The 19,025-nt window shown below is 49.3% G+C and overlaps 1 protein-coding gene across 2 annotated transcripts in view; it reads right to left on the bottom strand.

Moving 5' to 3' along the window:
* TNKS (tankyrase) overlaps nt 1-19,025 on the bottom strand; it is a 290,704-nt gene that overhangs the window by 12,646 nt on the left and 259,033 nt on the right. For both annotated transcript variants that reach the window (XR_004000785.1, XM_030565584.1), the window contains exons 23-24: nt 11,762-11,836; nt 10,484-10,589 (exon numbers count right to left, since the gene is read on the bottom strand). Coding sequence is in view for 1 of the 2 variants with exons in the window: in XM_030565584.1 (XP_030421444.1) it covers nt 10,484-10,589; nt 11,762-11,836 (181 nt within the window). In the remaining variant the exon portion in view is untranslated. The remainder of the gene's footprint in view (nt 1-10,483; nt 10,590-11,761; nt 11,837-19,025) is intronic.

The raw sequence follows: 19,025 nt of genomic DNA, 5'->3' as shown, positions 1-19,025 counted from the left end.
GCTGAAAAGGGGAGGAGGAGGATAGGATAGTGCAACAGTGAGTCCTTTTCAAGTGGGTGCGAGTTAGACTTTTGACAAAGCCATCAAAACTGGTGCTTGGACTACATGGAAGGTTGGGATGAAGAAGCTGTGGCAGCTGCTGGCTTCCTTTCTGAATATTTAGGCCTCCTGGCCCCTGGCTTGGGTGGCCTACGGAAGGTGGAAAAATGGGCTGAGCAAGATCTTTGTGCTGACTGTGACTTGCTAAATTTTCTTTTATATGTTAGTGTATAGACCTAAAAGGATCTGTGTTTGGTCTTCGGTCATTCAACGTGTGAAGGGAGTCATGTGTAGACTTGGAAAACAATTAATGGCTCTCACAATGGAGATCTTCAACAGTATTCTGCATTTCCCTAGGAAAGCCAAGATGCTCATTGCATTACGATCGCAGTGGAGATGGACCTGGCTGCAGCACCAGCCGCATCCAAGGAGCGCTGCATCAAGGGAGCCCTGTTACGAAAGAACTGGACTTAACATAACCTGCACTTGCCATAACCCGCAGCCTTCTTGTAAAGTTAACCACCATAAACTGGAAGCGAGGACACCACGTAGAGAGGAAGAATTTGGTCTTGCTTAAGCAAACAAAAAAAGCTGCACAAGCTGCAGTGTTACTAACAAGGATAGATAAAGTAAAATGGCATGCATGAGAATGGAAGGGAGCTGACCTTGGTCCAGGAGCCTGTGTCTGTAAAATTTCTTGCTGAAGTTGCTTTGCTGATAAGTAGAGTAATGAATTATTATTTGCTGTTCCTAGCAAAATAGCTAGCATATTAGGGGCCATTATGAGTTATGTGCTTTGTTTGAAAAAACCTATAAAAAGTTTAGTTAGAGAGAATACTCTGGAGAAGTTTGGATTTTCTAAGCAAGGAGACATTGAAATGAATCTCCGCAGTGCCTAGAAGGAAAGCCAGCCACTGGAACCCTGCTGTTGCCACTCGATACCATCTCAGACTTTGTGTAACTATATCTATCTGGGGTGCTCTAGACTATTGCTATTTTTGATAGGTGCTTTGTACTCAATAAAAAAAGACGGTTACTCACCTTTGTAACTGTTGCTCTTTGAGATGTGTTGTGGAAGATTTTTACCCTAGCAACACTCGGTGGGTTGGCTGAGGCACCCCTGTAGCGTCGAATATATACCCCTGCCAACCCATCGCTCCCTCAGTTCCTTCCTGCCAGAGGGGAAGGAGGGCGGGTTTGGAATGGATATGAGCAACACATCTTGAAGAACAACAGTTACAAAGCTGAGTAACCATCTTTTATTCTTCAAGTGCTTGCTCATATCGATTCCAATTAGGTGACTCCCAAGTCTTATCTAGGCGGTGGGGTCGGAGTGAGATGTCACGGAATGAAGTACCGCTGAACCAAATGCTGCATCATCTCTGGACTGCTGCACTAATGCATAGTGGGAATCGAAGGTGTGCACGGACGACCAAGTCGCTGCCCTGCAGATCTCCTGGATGGGTACATGGGCCAGAAAGGCGGTAGATGAAGCTTGAGCCCGGGTGGAATGGGCGGTGAGGTGGCTAGTCGAAACATGAGCCCAAGTCATAGCACGCACGGATGCATGACGTCACCCAAGATGAAATTCGCTGCAAGGAGACCGGTAGGCCCTTCATCCGGTCAGCAACCACAACGAACAGCTGAGGTGTCTTTCTAAAAGGCTTTGTTCACTCGATGTAAAAAGCGAGAGCCCTACGAACATCCAGAGAATGCAGCTGTTGTTGTCGACATGATGCGTGCAGTTTCGGAAAGAAGACCAGGAGGAAAATGTCTTGGTAAACGTGGAAGGCAGACACCACCTTAGGGAGGAACACTGTATACAGGGGATCCGCCGTGAGGGCCCGAAGTTCCGACACACGCCTCGCCGATGTGATAGCGATGAGGAACACTGTCTTCCAGGAAAGGTACAGCAGCGAGCAGGTGGCCATTGGCTCAAAGGGAGCACCGAAGAGCCTGGATAGAACTAGGCTGAGGTCCCATGTAGGGGCTGGATGACAGACTTGATGGTACAAACATTCCAAGCCCTTGAGGAACCTGGTGACCATCGGATTAGAAAAGACTGAGCATCCGCTCTCGCCTGGATGGAAGGCTGAAATAGCTGCCAGGTGTACCTTGATGGATGAGACTGCTAGGCCGTGCTGCTTCAGGGACCAGATATACTCCAGGATGGTAGGAACTGGCGCCTGCAGAGAGACAGCATCATTCTGGGCACACCAGCAGGAAAAGCGCTTCCACCTGGCCAGGTATGTGGACCTAGTGGAGGGCTTCCTGCTACCCAAGAGCACTTGTTGCACTGAGCTGGAGCAACACAGCTCGGACTGAGTTAACCATGCAGCATCCATGCCATGAGATGGAGAGACTGCAGGTCTGGATGGCGTAGCCTGCTGTGCTCCTGAGTTATCAGGTCTGACCGCAGCGGTAGGGGAATTGGTTTGGTCACCGACAGGTCGAGGCGCGTGGTGTACCAATGCTGTCTCGACCACGCTGGAGCGATCAGGATTAAGCGGGCCTTGTCTCTGTGTAGCTTGAGAAGGACCTTGTGGACCAGTGGGAACAGAGGAAAGGCATAGAGCAGATGGTCCTTCCAAGTTATCAGGAATGCGTCCGACAGGGAGCCCGGGCAGCGTCCCTGAAGAGAGCAGAATACATGGCACTTCTGATTCTCGCGAGAGGCGAAGAGGTCTATGTGGGGAAACCCCCACTTCCTGAAAAGAGAATGGATAACGTCCGGGCGAATCGACCACTTGTGAGCCAGGAAGGATCTGTTGAGGTTATCTGCCAAGGTGTTCTGGGCTCCTGGGAGAAAGGACGCCATCAGATCGATAGAGTGGGCTATACAAAACTCCCAGAGGTGTATGGCTTCCTGACAAAGGAGGGAGGACCACGCTCCACCTTGCTTGTTGATGTAAGACATGGCTGTTGTGTTATCTGTGAAGCCTGTAACAAAATGGCCTTGGAGATGTTTGCAGAATACTTGACATGCGAGGCGTACTGCTCTCAGTTCCCTCACGTTTATGTGCAGGGTTACTTCCTGCGCGCAGAGTCCCGCGAGGTGGGCACCCCAGCCAAGAGATGACACGTCCGTGGTCAGGGCTAGTGAAGGCTGTGGGGCATGGAATGGTATCCCCTTGCAGACAAGGCTGGGGTTCAGCCACCAATTCAGTGAGGCTAAGATGTCCTTCGGCACAGTGAGAATTGTGTCCAAGCTGTCTCGGCCAGGCCGGTACACTGAGGAGAGCCAGGTCTGAAGTGGACAGAGGCGTAGTCTGGCATGTCTGATCACGAAAGTGCACGAGGCCATGTGGCCTAGGAGAGCGAGGCACGTGCAAACTGTCGAGGTCGGGAAGCTGTGGAGGCCTTGAATTATGGCCATCATTGCCTGAAAGCAGGGCTGTGGTAATCACACCCTGGTGAGATTTGAGTCTAGGATCACCCCAATGAAGTCTATTCTCTGTGTGGGCTCCAGAGTGGACTTATCGGTGTTGAGCAGAAGGCCGAGTTGCTCGAACAGTCCCCTGACGAGACGCACATGATGTCGCACTTGCATCTCGAAGGGACCTCGAATGAACCAGTTGTCAAGGTATGAGAAGACTTATACGTGATGTCGGCGGACTGAGGCCGCTATGACAGACATTCCTTTTGTGAAGACTCTTGGCACCGTGAAGAGGCCAAAGGGAAGGGCAGCAAATTGGAAATGCTGCTGGTTGACCACAAAGCGAAGGTATTGCCTGTGTGGCGGGTAAACTGCTATGTGGAAGTATGCGCCCTTCATATCGAGGGCGACGTACCAGTTTCCAGGATCCAGGCAAGGGATAATGGTTCCCAGGGATACCATGCGGAACTTCAACTTTACCATGAATTTGTTGAGTCTGTGCAGGTCCAGGATGGGCCATAGACCCCCTCCCTTTGCCTTGGGTATTAGGAAGTAGCAGGAGTAAAATCCCTTGCCCCTCAAGTCCTTTGGGACCTCTTTTACTGCTCTGATGGTCAGGAGAGCCTGTACCTCCTGTAAGAGGATTTGCTCGTGAGAGGGGTTCCTGAAAAGGGACGGGGTAGGGGGGGGAGGAGAAGAGAAACAAACTGAAGATGATATCCAAATTCCACCGTGCGTAGGACCCAACAATCTGAGGTCATGTGGGACCACGCAGGGAGGAAACAGGAGAGATGGTTGCGGAAGGGTGAGAAAGGCTCTGGGAAGGAGACTGGTGTTCCGTCCTCGAGCACACCTTCAAAAATTTTATTTGGGCCCCGACGGTGGCTTTGAGGGGCCCTGATTCTGGCCTCTTTGGGGACCAGATTGTCTCCTGATGTTGCCCTGGACATGCCTTCTAGTGAAGTCTTGCCATGGCTGAGGGTTAGGGTAGGTGCGTTGAGGCTGAGGGCAGAAAGGTCTGCGCTGAGTCATTGGGGTATGCAACCCCAGTACGTGTATTATGGCTCGGTTGTCCTTGAGGCTCTGAAGCCTGGGATCTTTTTTGTCTGAAAACAACCCTTGGCCCTCGAAGGGTAAGTCCTGAATGATTTGTTGTAGTTCTGGTGGAAAGCCGGACACCTGTAGCCAGGAGATGCGTCGCATGGCCACTCCTGAGGCTAGAGTTCTGGCTGCCGAGTCCGCTGCATCTAAGGATGCCTGTAAGGATGTCCTTGCCACTTTCTTGCCTTCTTCAAGTAAGGCCGCAAACTCTTGCCTGGACTCCTGAGGGATCAACTCTTTACATTTCCCCATGGAGGTCCAGGTGTTATAGTTATAATGGCTCAGGAGAGCTTGCTGATTAGCGACCCTAAGCTGTAGGCCCCCAGCTGAGTAGATCTTGCACTCAAATAAGTGGAGGAGCCTGGCCTCCTTGGACTTAGGAGCGGGCGCTTGCTGACCATGCCGCTCCCTCTCGTTCACTGACTGTACCACCAGAGAACAAGGGTGAGGGTGAACACAGAGATACTCGTATCCCTTGGATGGTACCATATGTTTCCTCTCCACCCCTCTGGCAGTGGGAGGAATAGATTCTGGGTACTGCAAGATCGTATCGACATTGGACTGGATGGTCCTAATGAAAGGCAGGGCGACGTGTGGGTGCATCTGCTGATAAAATGTCAACCATAGGATCCTCTACTTCCACCATCTCCTTCACCTGCAGGTTCATATTCTGTGCCACCCTGTGCAGGAGATCTTGGTGAGCCCGAAGATCTATCGGCGGGGGTCCAGAAGAGGATGTGCCTGCTACTGCTTCGTCAGGTGAGGAGGAGGAGGAGGAAAGCCCAGGTACCAGTGGATCCTGGAGAAGTTCTGGTTGTGGAGGATCCTGGTGATCGAGGTCCGCTACAGCAGGGGCCTGGGTCTGGACTGGCGAAATAGAAGACGCATCTGAGTCCAGCGGGGGAGGGCGGCTCACAGTGGCCTCAGGCATCCGATGGTTGGAATGGGCTGACTGAGAGAGGCACCCTGGGCTTGATGGTATGCCCAAGATGTCCAGAAGGACCATTGTGGTGGTCCCTGATCAGGGATTTGACTCTCATGTTGGCCTTGACTAGCGCCCTCTACGTCATGGCCCTGGGTGTGGTAGCCACTCTCTGCCTCAGACAACAATGAATTGTGTCTCGAAGGCCAAGGAGGGGCCAAACGCCCACGAGACTCTGCGTCTTCCTGTGCTGTCAGGTCACGGGTTGGGGCTGGAGACCAGTGCCGGGATCTTTGGCCGTACAGCGATTGAGATCGGGACCAATGGTCATAACAGTACTGGGAGGCCGACCTAGATCTTGATGAGGATCTGCGGTGTCAGGATCGGTTGTGAGGCGACCAGTGCCGGGATCGGTGCTGGGACCTGGATCGGAACTGACCCTACCGGGAGGGTGTGCATGAAGTGGAATAGCGCCGCAACTACGACCGGCGCTGCGATGGAGAGCGGTGCCAGGACTGCGAGCAGTGCCGGGACCGGGACCATCGGCGGGATCGGGACAGCAACCTGGAGCGGGACCGCAACCTGGAGCGGGACCGAGGTCGGTGCCTAGCTGTCACGCTCATCAAGGGAGGCCTCGTCAAGGCAGGCTTGCCTATTGATTGAACAGCCCGCACTGGCGGTGCTGGGAGCTGAGGTGGCCCAGGTTCTGTCAGTGCAATCAGGTCTCTGGCAGTGGAGAAGGTATCCGGAGTGGACGGGAGGCTGAGCTCAACCACAGTGCGCTCGGGGGAGCTTCTGAGCACCGGACTCAACGGCCCTTGTGGAGCTGGAATCGATGGTGCTGAAGTCTGCGGCACCGGAGCTGACGTCCTAGCAGGACGGTCCGATCTGGGCTGTTTCTCCAAAGGCGGAAGGGAAGGTACCAAAGCAGCAGGTAGTTTATGCTGCTTCTTAGGCCGCAGAGACAGCGAATGATGCTGTGACTATACCGGTGCCGGGGTTCTTTGCTGCTGCAGGATCGCTCTGGTGCCAGAGGGGTGCTTTGGACCGAAGGCGTCTGTTCTGTGCGTGGTACCGAAGGCGCCAGGCTAAGTGCCACTTCCATTAGGAGCTGTTTTAAATGAAAGTCCCGCTCCTTTTTTGTTCTAGGCTTAAAAGCCTTGCAAATGTGGCACTTATCAGGCTGATGGGATTCGCCCAGGCACTTCAGACAGCAGTTGTGAGATCTCCCGTTGGCATTGGCTTGAGACACGCCGAGCAAGGTTTGAAGCCCAATGACCTGGGCATGGGCCTGGTGCCGGGATGGAGGGAAGGGGATGAACCCTGGTCCCTTCAAGTACTATCTACACTATATATACACAATTCACTAATAAGTATAACTGCAAAACTACTGAACTAGTCATAAGAACATAAGAACGGCCGTACCAGGTCAGACCAAAGGTCCATCTAGCCCAGTATCTGTCTACCGACAGTGGCCAATGCCAGGTGCCCCAGAGGGAGTGAAGCTAACAGGCAATGATCAAGTGATCTCTCTCCTGCCATCCATCTCCATCCTTTGACAAACAGAGGCTAGGGACACCATTCCTTACCCATCCTGGCTAATAGCCATTTATGGACTTAACCACCATGAATTTATCCAGTTCTTTTTTAAACCCTGTTATAGTCCCAGCCTTCACAACCTCCTCAGGTAAGGAGTTCCACAAGTTGACTGTGCGCTGTGTGAAGAAGAACTTCCTTTTATTTGTTTTAAACCTGCTGCCTGTTAATTTCATTTGGTGACCCCTAGTTCTTGTATTATGGGAATAAGTAAATAACTTTTCCTTATCCACTTTCTCCACATCACTCATGATTTTATATACTTCTATCATATCCCCCCTTAGTCTCCTCTTTTCCAGGCTGAAGAAGCCTAGCCTCCTTAACCTTTCCTCATATGGAACCCTCTCCAAACCCCTAATCATTTTAGTTGCCTTTTTCTGAACCTTTTCTAGTGCCAGAATATCTTTTTGGAGGTGAGGAGACCACATCTGTACATATTATTTGAGATGTGGGTGTACCATGGATTTATATAAGGGCAATAATATAATCTCAGTCATATTCTCTATCCCCTTTTTAATGATTACTAATATCCTGTTTGCTTTTTTGATCGCCTCTGCACACTGCGTGGACATCTTCAGAGAACTATCCACGATGACTCCAAGATCTTTTTCCTGACTCATTGTAGCTAAATTAGCCACCATCATATTGTATGTATAGTTGGGGTTATTTTTTCCAATGTGCATTACTTTACATTTATCCACATTACATTTCATTTGCCATTTAGTTGCTCAATCACTTAGTTTTGTGAGATCTTTTCGAAGTTCTTCACAATCTGCTTTGGTCTTAACTATCTTGAGCAGTTTAGTATCAACTATCTACAGAAGAACAAGGAAAGCTAGGGAGGTGGAGATCAGCTATGCGGGGCTGTCATAAATAGATAGCTAAGGGTTAATGTCTCTTTCACCTGTAAAGGGTTAACAAACAGTGACCTGCAACACCTGACCAGAGGACCAATCAGGAGACAAGATACTTTCAAACCTCGGTGGAGGGAAACCTTTGTTTGTGTTTTTGGGTTTGTGTGTTGTTCTCTCTGGGTCCTGGACGGGACTAGAGGTGCAACCAGGTTTCTGCCAATCTCCCTGCTACAGTCTCTTATCTATTCAGAATAGTGAGTAAGTAAAGGCGGTTATAGTCTTTTAACTTGTTTTTTCTTTATTTGCAGAGGTTTACTTGCTGGATGTAGCTTAAATTGTGTTTCTGCTGGAGAAAGCTTCTTTCTACTGTCTAATAGCTAGAAAGACTCTTTAATATTTCATCTTGATTACAGAGACAATTTTTATGTTTTCCTTCTTTATTAAAGTTTTCCTCTTCTTTAGAATCTAATTGATTTTTTGATTATCTTTTGTAAGACTCCGGGGAAGGGAGTCTGCACTCACCAGGGAATTGGTGGGAGAAAGGAAAGGGAGAAGGGAAGAAAAACCTGCTCTCTGCGTTTATCTCTGTATCTCTCTCCGGGGAAGAAGGGAGGGGGAAGGTAACATTCCTCTCGGTGTGGTGATTCAAAGAATTGAATCACGGTGGTCTCCCAGTGTACCCAGGGCTGGAAAGAGCTGGGAGGAAGAAAGGAGGGGGGAAGGGAAATGGTTCATTCCCCTTTGTTGTGAGACTCAAGGAATCTGGGTCTTGGGGGTCCCCAGGGAAGGTTTTGGGGGGACCAGAGGGTATTACGCCCTGGAATTCCTGATTGGTGGCAGCGCTACAGAATCTAAGCTGGTAATTAGGCTTAGAGGACTTAGGCTAGTACCCATATCCTGGACGCTAAGGTCCAGAGTTGGGAATTATACTATGACAGGGGCTTCACAGTTCCAATGACTGTCACGAGCGGTAAGAAGGAACTGAGGGGGCGATGGGTCGGCAGGGGTATATATTTGGCACCAGAGTGGCGCCATTCCAGGGGGCGCCTCAACTGACCCACTGAGTGTTGCTAGGGGAAAAATCTTCTGACGAACATGCACGAGGCGCGCACACACCATACGAGCAAGCACTCAAAGAACAAGAAGGATTTTTGTGTGGAAGCACTTTTGTGTGAACTAATCGTTTATCGGACAGAAGTGCTGTGTCCGCCACTGATTTATTTCCTGAGACTGCCTGGAAAACAGAGACTAGTTACCATAGTTCTGGGTTCAGATAAATCCAGTGCCACCTCTGACTTGTATTCCCTAGGCAGAGGTGCCACCCCTGAACTGCACTCATTAGGTAGAGCTGCTGACCCTAACTGCACCCATTGGGAGTGACTGCCATCTTGGGTGCTAACCATTAGGCAGGGGACCCTTCCTCCCAATGCCATGTTGGTACTGGAAATTCAATTTCAGTGTCTGGTGGTGTAGTCCTCTTTGAGATTTCTACCAGTCTGGGTATGAAGTAGATGACCTCAGTACCCAGTCTCTCTTTGTAGTCTGGTTCTTAGAGGAAACTTTAGAGGCCTTCCTGGTACCTGAACCACATGGAGCATCTAAAGAACTCCCCTTGGGACCTGAGATCTGCAGAGTCTTCTTGTGATTTGGTGGCCAAGATTTTCTAGGAGACTCAGTATTCCTATCTTTCTTATCAGTAACCAGAAGCTTAGGTAACACAGCTCTCTGTACTGTGGACTTCTGACACAGAAGCTGTCTCTGCTGAGAGTTTTGGTGACTGATGCCCAGAGGTAAGCAGCACAGATCAGCCTGTATATGTTGAGGCATTCAGTGACAAGGATCTCAAAACAGATGGGGCACTCGAAGCCCTGTGTACATGGAGGTTTTCGGTACCCAGGTCAGAAGTCAGTCTTAGGGCTTGTTCCATCATCATTAATCTAAACTTTGTTTCCCTGTGGTTTTGAGATCTGCTCTTGAATGAGGTGCAGAACTTGCAGTTGCTGGGGATATGAGTGTCTCCCAAACTGACAGACCCACTGAGGATGCTTGTCACTAATAAGGGTAGCTTCCTGACAGGAAAGACACCTCTGAAAACTACGAGATCCAGTCAGACCCCAGAGCAAAGTCCAAAAAATCCCCCTTAACAGGGAGAACAAAGAAAAAAGAGGGAACCGTGATTCCAACAACAACAGAAACATTAAACACTAACTATATCCGAGAACTAGGCTGGCAAGGACAGGCACACTCTACACTCCATCTCAGGCTGAAAAAGAACGGAGGGTAGTTCCCACATGCGGTTCTATATATCCTCGGAACAGGGTACGAGAATGGGCAGGGCACATGGAAGGGCCATACGGGCCCTGCTTCCAAAAACCTTTCCTCAAAGGTGCAAGGGCGCATAAACACCTGAAGTGAAGCACCCACAGGGACACTTCTGAAGAAGTGTAGCCTCTCTCACATTCATTCTGATAGTGGAGAGGAAAGTGAGCAGAAATATAAAAACAATGCACAATGATTAAAACTAACATTTACTCCCCTCCACTTTTTTTTTTTAAAAGTAGTAGTGAAGCCTAGAAACAGAGACCAGTTCCTCACCATGAAACAACATACGCTCATTGTGATGGTTGTGATTTTCCTCTGAGACCTCCTTCTGTCTGTGACAGAATCTCTCCCTCAACTTCTTGTTCACAACCTTCTGAATCTACAGTGTAAACAAAAAAACATAACTCACTTCTAATGAAATGTAATTCTATACAGTACAGGGATACTGTAGCAAGCAGTATGAACTATATAACAAATATCTGGGGTGGTTCAGTATCTAAGCTTTTGCTTTTAAAATAAAATTGGTAAAAAATATTACAGACAGAGCAGGGAGCACCACCTTTAGTCAAAGTAGCCCATCACTTCCCATCATAAGATCTTGTTTTCAGTTGCTAATAACTGCCAAACTTTTACCACTTGGGCTGAAATTTAAGGTTTTTGCCTTGGGTAGAGTTTTGTCAGAAAATTTAGGCAAAAACTGTTCAGCCATTCTGAGAAAAAGTCAGTGAAAAATGTGTTGTTTTGTGCATATGAAAACATTAATACTATTTCTCTGTGAAGCTCTAGTCTAGTGCTTTCAAGCTTTGAAGCAGGGATTTGAAATTTGGTGGCAGTGATGCAGCTTGGCCTGGTGTCAGAGATGTGCCTTTTGCCATTTCTGGGAATATCCACCCCAATTGGCACATGCTCAGTAGAGACTTGTTAGAGTCTGGCAGCTAAATACTCTGAAGGTTCTATCCATATTGAGCGTGCTCCATCCTTCACAGCTCCTAATGGTGACAGGACCGTGCTTGGCCATCACCATAGTGCGACTGAACATGTTCCATCTCAGGAGCTGTAGAAGGCCCCTGTGGCACTGGGTACAGGAACTGAAAGCAGGGAAGCTGTCTCATCTGTGCTCCCAATACTATCCCTGTTGACACCAAGGCAGTATGAAGCAGGTAGAAGTTTGTTTTGTAAAAAAAAATTGGGGACATTATATTGACGTCCCCCATATTAACAGAACGCTAAGGTTGTAAAGTCAAGCAATCAAAAGCCAGAATTAAGATTGCCTGTTCTACTTTAATTTGTCCCCTTTGTGCGTATGCATTCTGGTAGAGTCTGTAATTACATGGTCATCTCCTGCCTCCTTCGCTGCACAGCATGGATGTACAGTCTTCATTTTGGTATTTCTGACCTTCTGAGTGCTTGACTATGCAACTTTAACGTTCTTGGGATGTGGATTTTTGTATGCAATTATATAATGACAGGGCAGCATATCAAAATGATTCCACCTGTTAGCATAATTACCACTTATTTTACTTCTGATTTTCTGAAGTCTTTGAGACCTACCCTGATGACATTATATCTGTTGAAGATCCCTCCAGCATTGCCACCATCTCTGTGCTCCCGGATTGTACTTTGCATCTGCATAAAAATATCAAACGGAATTCTCAAACATAAAACTCGACACCTACTAATAATATTAATGAGCTGGAAAGGGAGTTAATTTAAGCAAGGCCAAAACATGAGGAATGGTGAATATACTTAAAATAAATAGATTATATTTGTTAAGATGAGCAAAGAAACCCAAAAGTTAAGAGACCTCAAATTCAAATACCGCTATGTTCTTTTATTTGTCAGAGTGTAGAAAGTCCTAGTGGAGCATATTGCTCCAGGATATTGGCTGAGAACAAATCCAATGACCCAACTTGTCAATAAAACTCCAGGTAAGAAAATAAACACATTGGAATTTACTATCAAAAGTAGACATGGACATTGAATTGCAAAAATTCCAATTATGTTACAAACAGCAAGAAAGATTTTACGGAAAGACTATGTTGACATAATAAAGAATGTATAACTAAGGTATATAATCTTTCATTTCTTGGTTTCTGGGGGGATCAATATACTGTGATGTTTGTATATTACTATTACTTGCTATCAAGAACTATAATTTCATCTGCAGGTAAGTGACTTTTGGTAGACAATTACACTTTAAGTAACAGAATTGAATAAGAGCCCAAATAAATATTGTATTTGACTCTGTTGACAATTGACCCTGTCTGTTAGGCAAGCTATATGAATCTGTATGAACTCTGGATTTCCAAACTTTTGTCTGTCTAAGCAAGAAGTAGCTTAAACATTTTCCACTTATTTTAGAAACAAAACAAAAAAACACTAGCACAGCAGGGAAACAGTTACAATCTAGGCAATGTTAAGTCAGAAAATCAACATCAACTACACAAATTGAGAGGCAAGGAAGTCCAATACATGTGAACTTTGCAGTCAATATTCTGACTCTTTTGCTAGGGCAGCAAGCTGTTAAGGTGGCTAAGCAGACTCTGGCATCAATATTTCACTGGTGACAAGGTGATAGGACACGATGAGGTTGTCATAGCATGCTTCCTTATTACACTAAGCAACCAATTTGTTAAAATAGCACCCTAAGTCACTGATCCTGCATGTCCTAATGTGATTTCCTACTAACAGAAATGGACAGAACACACAAAGGTCTAGGGCTCAAGGTCAAAGGTTTTACAATGTAATCTGTTTATTTTTCCATTTAAACAGTTACTACCATAAAGTAGTACAGGCAAAACCTCCCTCCTCATTTTTATCTGTCATACGAGCCTCTGGAACACTTCTCCAAGAAAATACATTTTGTAAGAGGAATTAATGACCCAGACCCAACAGCATGTTCAGTCGGTGTTTCCAAAAGGCTTCAAGATGCATAAGGAGCTGTCTCTTGAAGCAGTGGATACAAGCCACAGGGAAAGGGATGAAGGAGAGCACAAGTCCTTTAGTTCTATTTTAACCTATGTTCCCAAACACCCTAGCTAAAAAATGGGAAAACTGACAACTTTCATGAAGGTAGGTGCGAGCACATTTGGATACCACCTACAGGTAAGTGTAAAGGGTCACAGCATACAACAGCCATCCTACCCTATCTAAATTCTTATCCTGGCACTCAACGCCTTAGTATCCGAGTGTCTCTGTGGACTAGAAAAAAACAATGAGGAGTCCTTGTGGCACCTTAGAGATTAACACATTAATCTGGGGATAAGCTTTCACGGGCTAGAACCCACTTCATCAGATGTATGGCGTGGAAAATACAGGAGCACATATAAATACATGAAAAAATGGGAGTTATCTTATCAAGTGTGAGGTCAGTCTAATGAGACAATTCAATTAACATTTGGATACCAAGGGAGGAAAAATAACTTTTATAGTTGTAATGAGAGTGGCCCATTTCAAACAATTGCTAAGAAGGTGTGAGTGAACGTATGAGGAAATTAGTATGGGGGAAATCACGTTTAGGTTTTGTAATGTCCCAACCACTCCTAGTTTTTATTCAGGCCTAATTTGATAGTGTCCAGATTACAAATTAATTCCAGTTCTGCAGTTTCACATTGGAGTCTGTTTTTGAAGTTTTTTTGTTGAAGAATTGCCACTTTTAGGTCTGTTATTGAGTGACCAGGGAGATTGCCAATTACGGAACAGGTAACTGTCCTTTCTTCAAGATATGTTGCTCCTGTCTATTCCACAATAGGTGTGTGCGCTAGCCACGTGCACCGGTGCCGTAAGTTTTTCCCTTAGCAGTACCCATACTGGGGGAGCACCGTGGCGACCCCTGGAGTAGCGCCTGAATATTGTGCTATAAGGGGAACCACAGGCTCCTCCACCCTCGGTTCTTTCTTGCTGGACAACTCTGACAGAGGGGAAGGAGGTAGGGATGTGGAATAAACAGGAGCAACACATCTCGAAGAACGCCAGTTACGGAACAGGTAACTGTCCTTTCTTCTTCGAGTGATTGCTCCTGTGTATTGCACAGTAGGTGATTCCAAGCAGTATCTGTTGGAGGTGGGTAGGAGTTCACGATGGTTTGGGACGGAGTACTGCCCTGCCAAACCCGGCGTCATCCCTAGACTGGGAGACGATCATGTAATGCGAAGTTAAATGTGTGAACTGATGCCCAGGTGGCTGCCCTACAAATGTCCTGGATAGGGACATGGGAAACGTAGGCAGCTGAGGAGGCCTGAGCCCTCGTAGAGTGTGCCCTGATGATCGGTGGCGGGGGAATCCCTGCCAAATCAGCATGTGCATATGCACGAGGTGATCCAGCGGGAAAGCCGCTGGGCTACCCCTTCGCCTGCTCAGCCAAGGCAATAAAGAGTTGAGAGGATTTCCGGAACGGCTTAGTCCGATCCAGATAAAAAGCCAATGCCCTATGCACATCGAGTGCGTGGAGACAACATTCCTTGTTGAAGGAATGGGGCTTAGGACAGAGCACGGGGAAGAAAGATGTGTTGCTCCATATGGAAGGCGGAGACCACTTTCGGGAGGAACATCGGGTGTGGACGAAGCTGGACTTTATCCCTGTGGAAGACCATATGGGGGGCTCTGATGTCAAGGCCCTAAGTTCCGAGGCCCGCTGGGCCGACGTGATCGCTACAAGGAAGGCCACTTTCCACGAGAGGCGAGACCAGAAACACATGGACAGGGGCTCAAAGGGGGTCCCGTGAGCTGGGCCAAACCAGGTTTAGGTCCCATTGCAGCATGGGAGGGCTAGTGTATGGAAATGAACGGTCAAGGCCCTTCAGGAAGCAGTGGGTCATCGAGTGGGAGAAGACCGAGTGGCTGTGCACCGGCGGGTGAAAGGCCGATATGGCTGCCAGGTGCACCCTGACTGAGGCAGGTGCTAGTCCCTGGGCCCTAAGGGATAAGAGGTAGTCCAGGATAACCGGGAGAGGTGCGGTGGAGGGGGAGACTCCCTGCTCACTCGCCCACTTGGCAAACCTGGACCACTTCACCATGTACATCCGATGTGTGGACAGCTTCCTGCTTTCCAGGAGGACTCACCTTACCTGCTCTGAACATCTATTCTCATTCACCCACGGAGCAGCCACGCTGTTAGGTGGAGCGCAGCCAGACTGAGATGGATAAGACGCCCCCAACCCCCCGGGACAGGAGGTCCGGGCAGAGCAGTAGCGCCCTCGGGGGGGCCGCTACGAGGTGTAGGAGGGGCCCATACCAGTGCTGGTGGGCCCACGCCGGGGCTATGAGAATGACTTCCGCCTTGTCCGCCTTTACCTTCTAAAGGACCTTGGCGATGTGAGGGAATGGGGGAAAGGCATAGAAGAGCTGGCTCGACCAGCTCAGGAGGAACGCATATTGGATTGCGCCTTCCCCCACCCCTCCCCTGGAGCAGAACCGGGGGCAATGCCGGTTCTGACGGGTTTGAAACAGGTCGATCTGGGGTGCTCCCCACTCTTGAAACAGCCTGTGAGTGACCTCTGAGTGGAGCGACCACTCGTACTTGGGGGAGAAGACCCTGCTGAGGCGATCAGCTTGTGTATTGTGGATGCCTGGGAGGTAAGCTACCCTCAGGGAGATATCGTGGGATATACAGAGCTCCCATAGGTTCAGGGCTTCCCAGCAGAGGGCTAGGGAGTGAGTCCCACCTTGCTTGTTAATATAGTACATGGTGGCGGTGTTGTCCGTGAGGACTCTGACCACCTTGCTGCAAAGGTGCATGAGGAAAGCCACATAGGCCAACCGTACCTCCCTGAGCTCCTTGACATTTATGTGAAAGGGCAAGTCCGGGGCCGACCACGTTCCCTGGGTTTGTGCGTCCCCCATGTGGGCTCTCCAGCCGAGGTCCAAGGCATCGGACATCAGGTTTATCGACAGGTTGTCCTCCCTGATGGGAACCCCTTGCAGTATATTGTTCAGACAGGCCCCTCATAGTAGGGAACCCAGTATCGGGGTGGAACCATGAGAACCTTGTCCAGACCGTCCCGAGCTTGGGAGAACTGGGAGGCCAGCCATATCTGGAGGGGTCTCATACGGAATCTGGCATGGATCCGAAGACACGCCCTTATTGTGGTCACCGGGAAGGCCGTGACCGAGGCGATGTATCCCTTACGGTCTCGAACCTATCCAGGGGAAGAGAGGCTGTGGCCCTCGAGGAGTTCAGCAGGGCCCCAATGAACTCTATGCGCTGAACTGGCATTAATATTGACTTGGTCTCATTCATGACCAGGCCTAGATCAGTAATTGTCGAGAGGAGCAGCTCTACGTGGGACTTCACTTCGAAACGAGACTCCCCCTTGAGGAGTCAGTTATCCAGGTAAGTGAAGATTTGTACCCCCTCCTGCCTGAGGTAGGCCGCCACCACGGACATACATTTCGTGAAGACTCTTGGAGTTGTGGACAGGCTAAAGGAGAGAATCGCAAATTGGTAATTGTCCATTCCTACCATGAATCGGAGGAAGCGTCTGTGCCCCTCGAAAATATGGACATGAAAATATGCATCCTGAAGATCCAGGACCGCGTACCAGTCCCCCGGGTCCAGGGAGGGGATAATGGAGGCCAGGAACACCATGTGGAACTTGGAACGGGTTAGGAACCTGTTCAGGTCGCGCAGGTCCAGAATGGGCCTGAGACTCCCCTTTGCTTTCGGATCAGGAAGTATTGGGAGTAGAACACTTTGCCCTGGAACTAGACCAGTACCCTTTCCACCACCCCCAGGTGAAGCAGCTGATCCACCTCCTGAATCATGAGAAGGGCCTGGTCAGAGTCCCCCGGGGCCATCCTGGAGGGCGGGTGATTTGGTGGGGGTGAGGTGAACTGCAACACGTAGCTTTTGGAAACGGTAATGAGTACCCACTGGTCCGAAGTTATATGGAACCATGCCTTGAGGAAGGCAGACAACTGGTTGCAGAACACAAACTTTATTAATTGAGGGGTCTCCCTGGCAACAGATCCGGTGACCCCCTGCAAATAGTCAAAACTGCCTCTTTCCCTGCCTCTTGCCCTTAGAGGGTCCAGGCTGTGGGGCAGAGCGGGACTGCCGCTGAGACCAATGCCTCCGGTCTCTGGTTTTTTTGTACGAGGGCTCATATCTGCTCCTCGCAGGCTGAGCCGCCAGAAGCGGTTTGGCCTTGTCCTTAGCTGGAGAGACGTAGAGGCCCAAGGTCTGCAAGCTGGTGTGGGAATCTTTCATCCCATGCAGCCTGGCATCCGTTTGGTCTGCAAAGAGTGCCTTGCCATCAAATGGGAGGTCCTGCACTAGAGATTGGGCCTCCGTCAACACCCCGGACAACAGAAGCCATGACACCCTGCGCATGGCGATCGCGGAAGCCATCGAGTGTCAGCAGCATCCAATGCCGCTTGCAGGGCCACTTTAGCCGTCGCCGAACCCTCTTCCACTAGAGCTATGAAGTCCTTTCTGTACTGGTCTGGGAGGAGGGGCTCAAATTTAGGCAGGGACTCCCACAGGTTGAAGTCATACCTGCTCAGTAAGATCTGGTGGTTGGCTACCCGAAGTGGAAACTAGCTGACGAATAAAAATTTTTGCCAGACGAGTCCAGTCTCCTGGCATCTTTGTTTCTGGGGGTGGGTGTGGGCTGGCTCTGGCGCTCTCTGTGGTTTACTGATTCCACTATGAATGAATTGGGTGCCGGGTGGGAATAAAGGTATTCATGGTACTTTGCCGGCACAAAGTATTTCCTCTCGGCCTTTTTCAAGACTGGGGCCAAGGAGGAGGGATTCTGCCACAGGGAGATCGAGATGTTGGCAATATCTTGGTGCAGAGGCAGGGCCACGCGGCCCAGTGCCAAGAGCAACATGATGTTAAAGAAGGAATGTGTGTCCTGGCGGAATGGCGTGTACCGAGGACGGGTGGATGGGTGCCGAGGTCGCTGATGAACACTCGGTACTGCGGGAGCAGTAGGAGTGGTGTCTGTGACGAGGTCTTCCTTGGGACCGAGATCTCCATTTCGATGAACGGTACTCACGCGACAAACTGCTTCGGTATGCATGACGCTGATGCAAAGCCCGGTGCCTTGACGCCAAGGTACCCTGAGGGAAGCCTCTGGTGTGATGTCCAGACGAGCGGGAGCTGGAATGGAAATGCCGACGTCTGTCTCGTCGAGAGCCGCTCCTGTACTCACGCCTAGTAGGTGACTGTTCCCGTGCCTCACTACGCTCGCTGGCAGGAGGAGGAGAAGATCCACGCGACTCCTGTCCCGACGATGGCCCAGATGGTCTGACTAGCGCCGAGTGTGGCAGGGAGCTGACAGAAGAGTGGCTGCTGCGCGCCAAACAGTGCGGGGAGTGATCCTCGGAGCAGGAACTATGGTTGCTCAGAGAGGTCAAACCCAAAGGGGGTTTGCCTCATGACCTAGGGCCCGTGCCCATTATGTCTCTGCCTGTCCCAAGCTCGCAAACGTCCTTCACAGCATGCATTGCCTCCGGCGTCGATGGTATCTGTTCCGGTGGGGATACATAGCTGACTATAAGGGGCTGCTCCACTCCACGTGCTGATCTTAAACGCAAAAAAGAAGCTTACAAGAAGTGGAAGATTGGACAAATGACCAGGGAGCAGTACAAAAATATTGTTCAGGCATGCAGGAGTGAAATCAGGAAGGCCAAATCACACTTGGAGTTGCAGCTAGCAAGAGATGTTAAGAGTAACAAGATGGGTTACTTCAGGTATGTTAGCAACAAGAAGAAAGTCAAGGAAAGCGTGGGCCCCTTACTGAATGAGGGAGGCAACCTACTGACAGAGGATGAGGAAAAAGCTAATGTACTCAATGCTTTTTTTGCCTCT

The sequence above is a fragment of the Gopherus evgoodei genome, chromosome 5 (genome assembly GCF_007399415.2).
Source record: "Gopherus evgoodei ecotype Sinaloan lineage chromosome 5, rGopEvg1_v1.p, whole genome shotgun sequence".
In the NCBI taxonomy this organism is placed as follows: Eukaryota; Metazoa; Chordata; order Testudines; family Testudinidae; genus Gopherus; species Gopherus evgoodei.
This window is presented reverse-complemented; position numbering and strand designations above follow the sequence as displayed.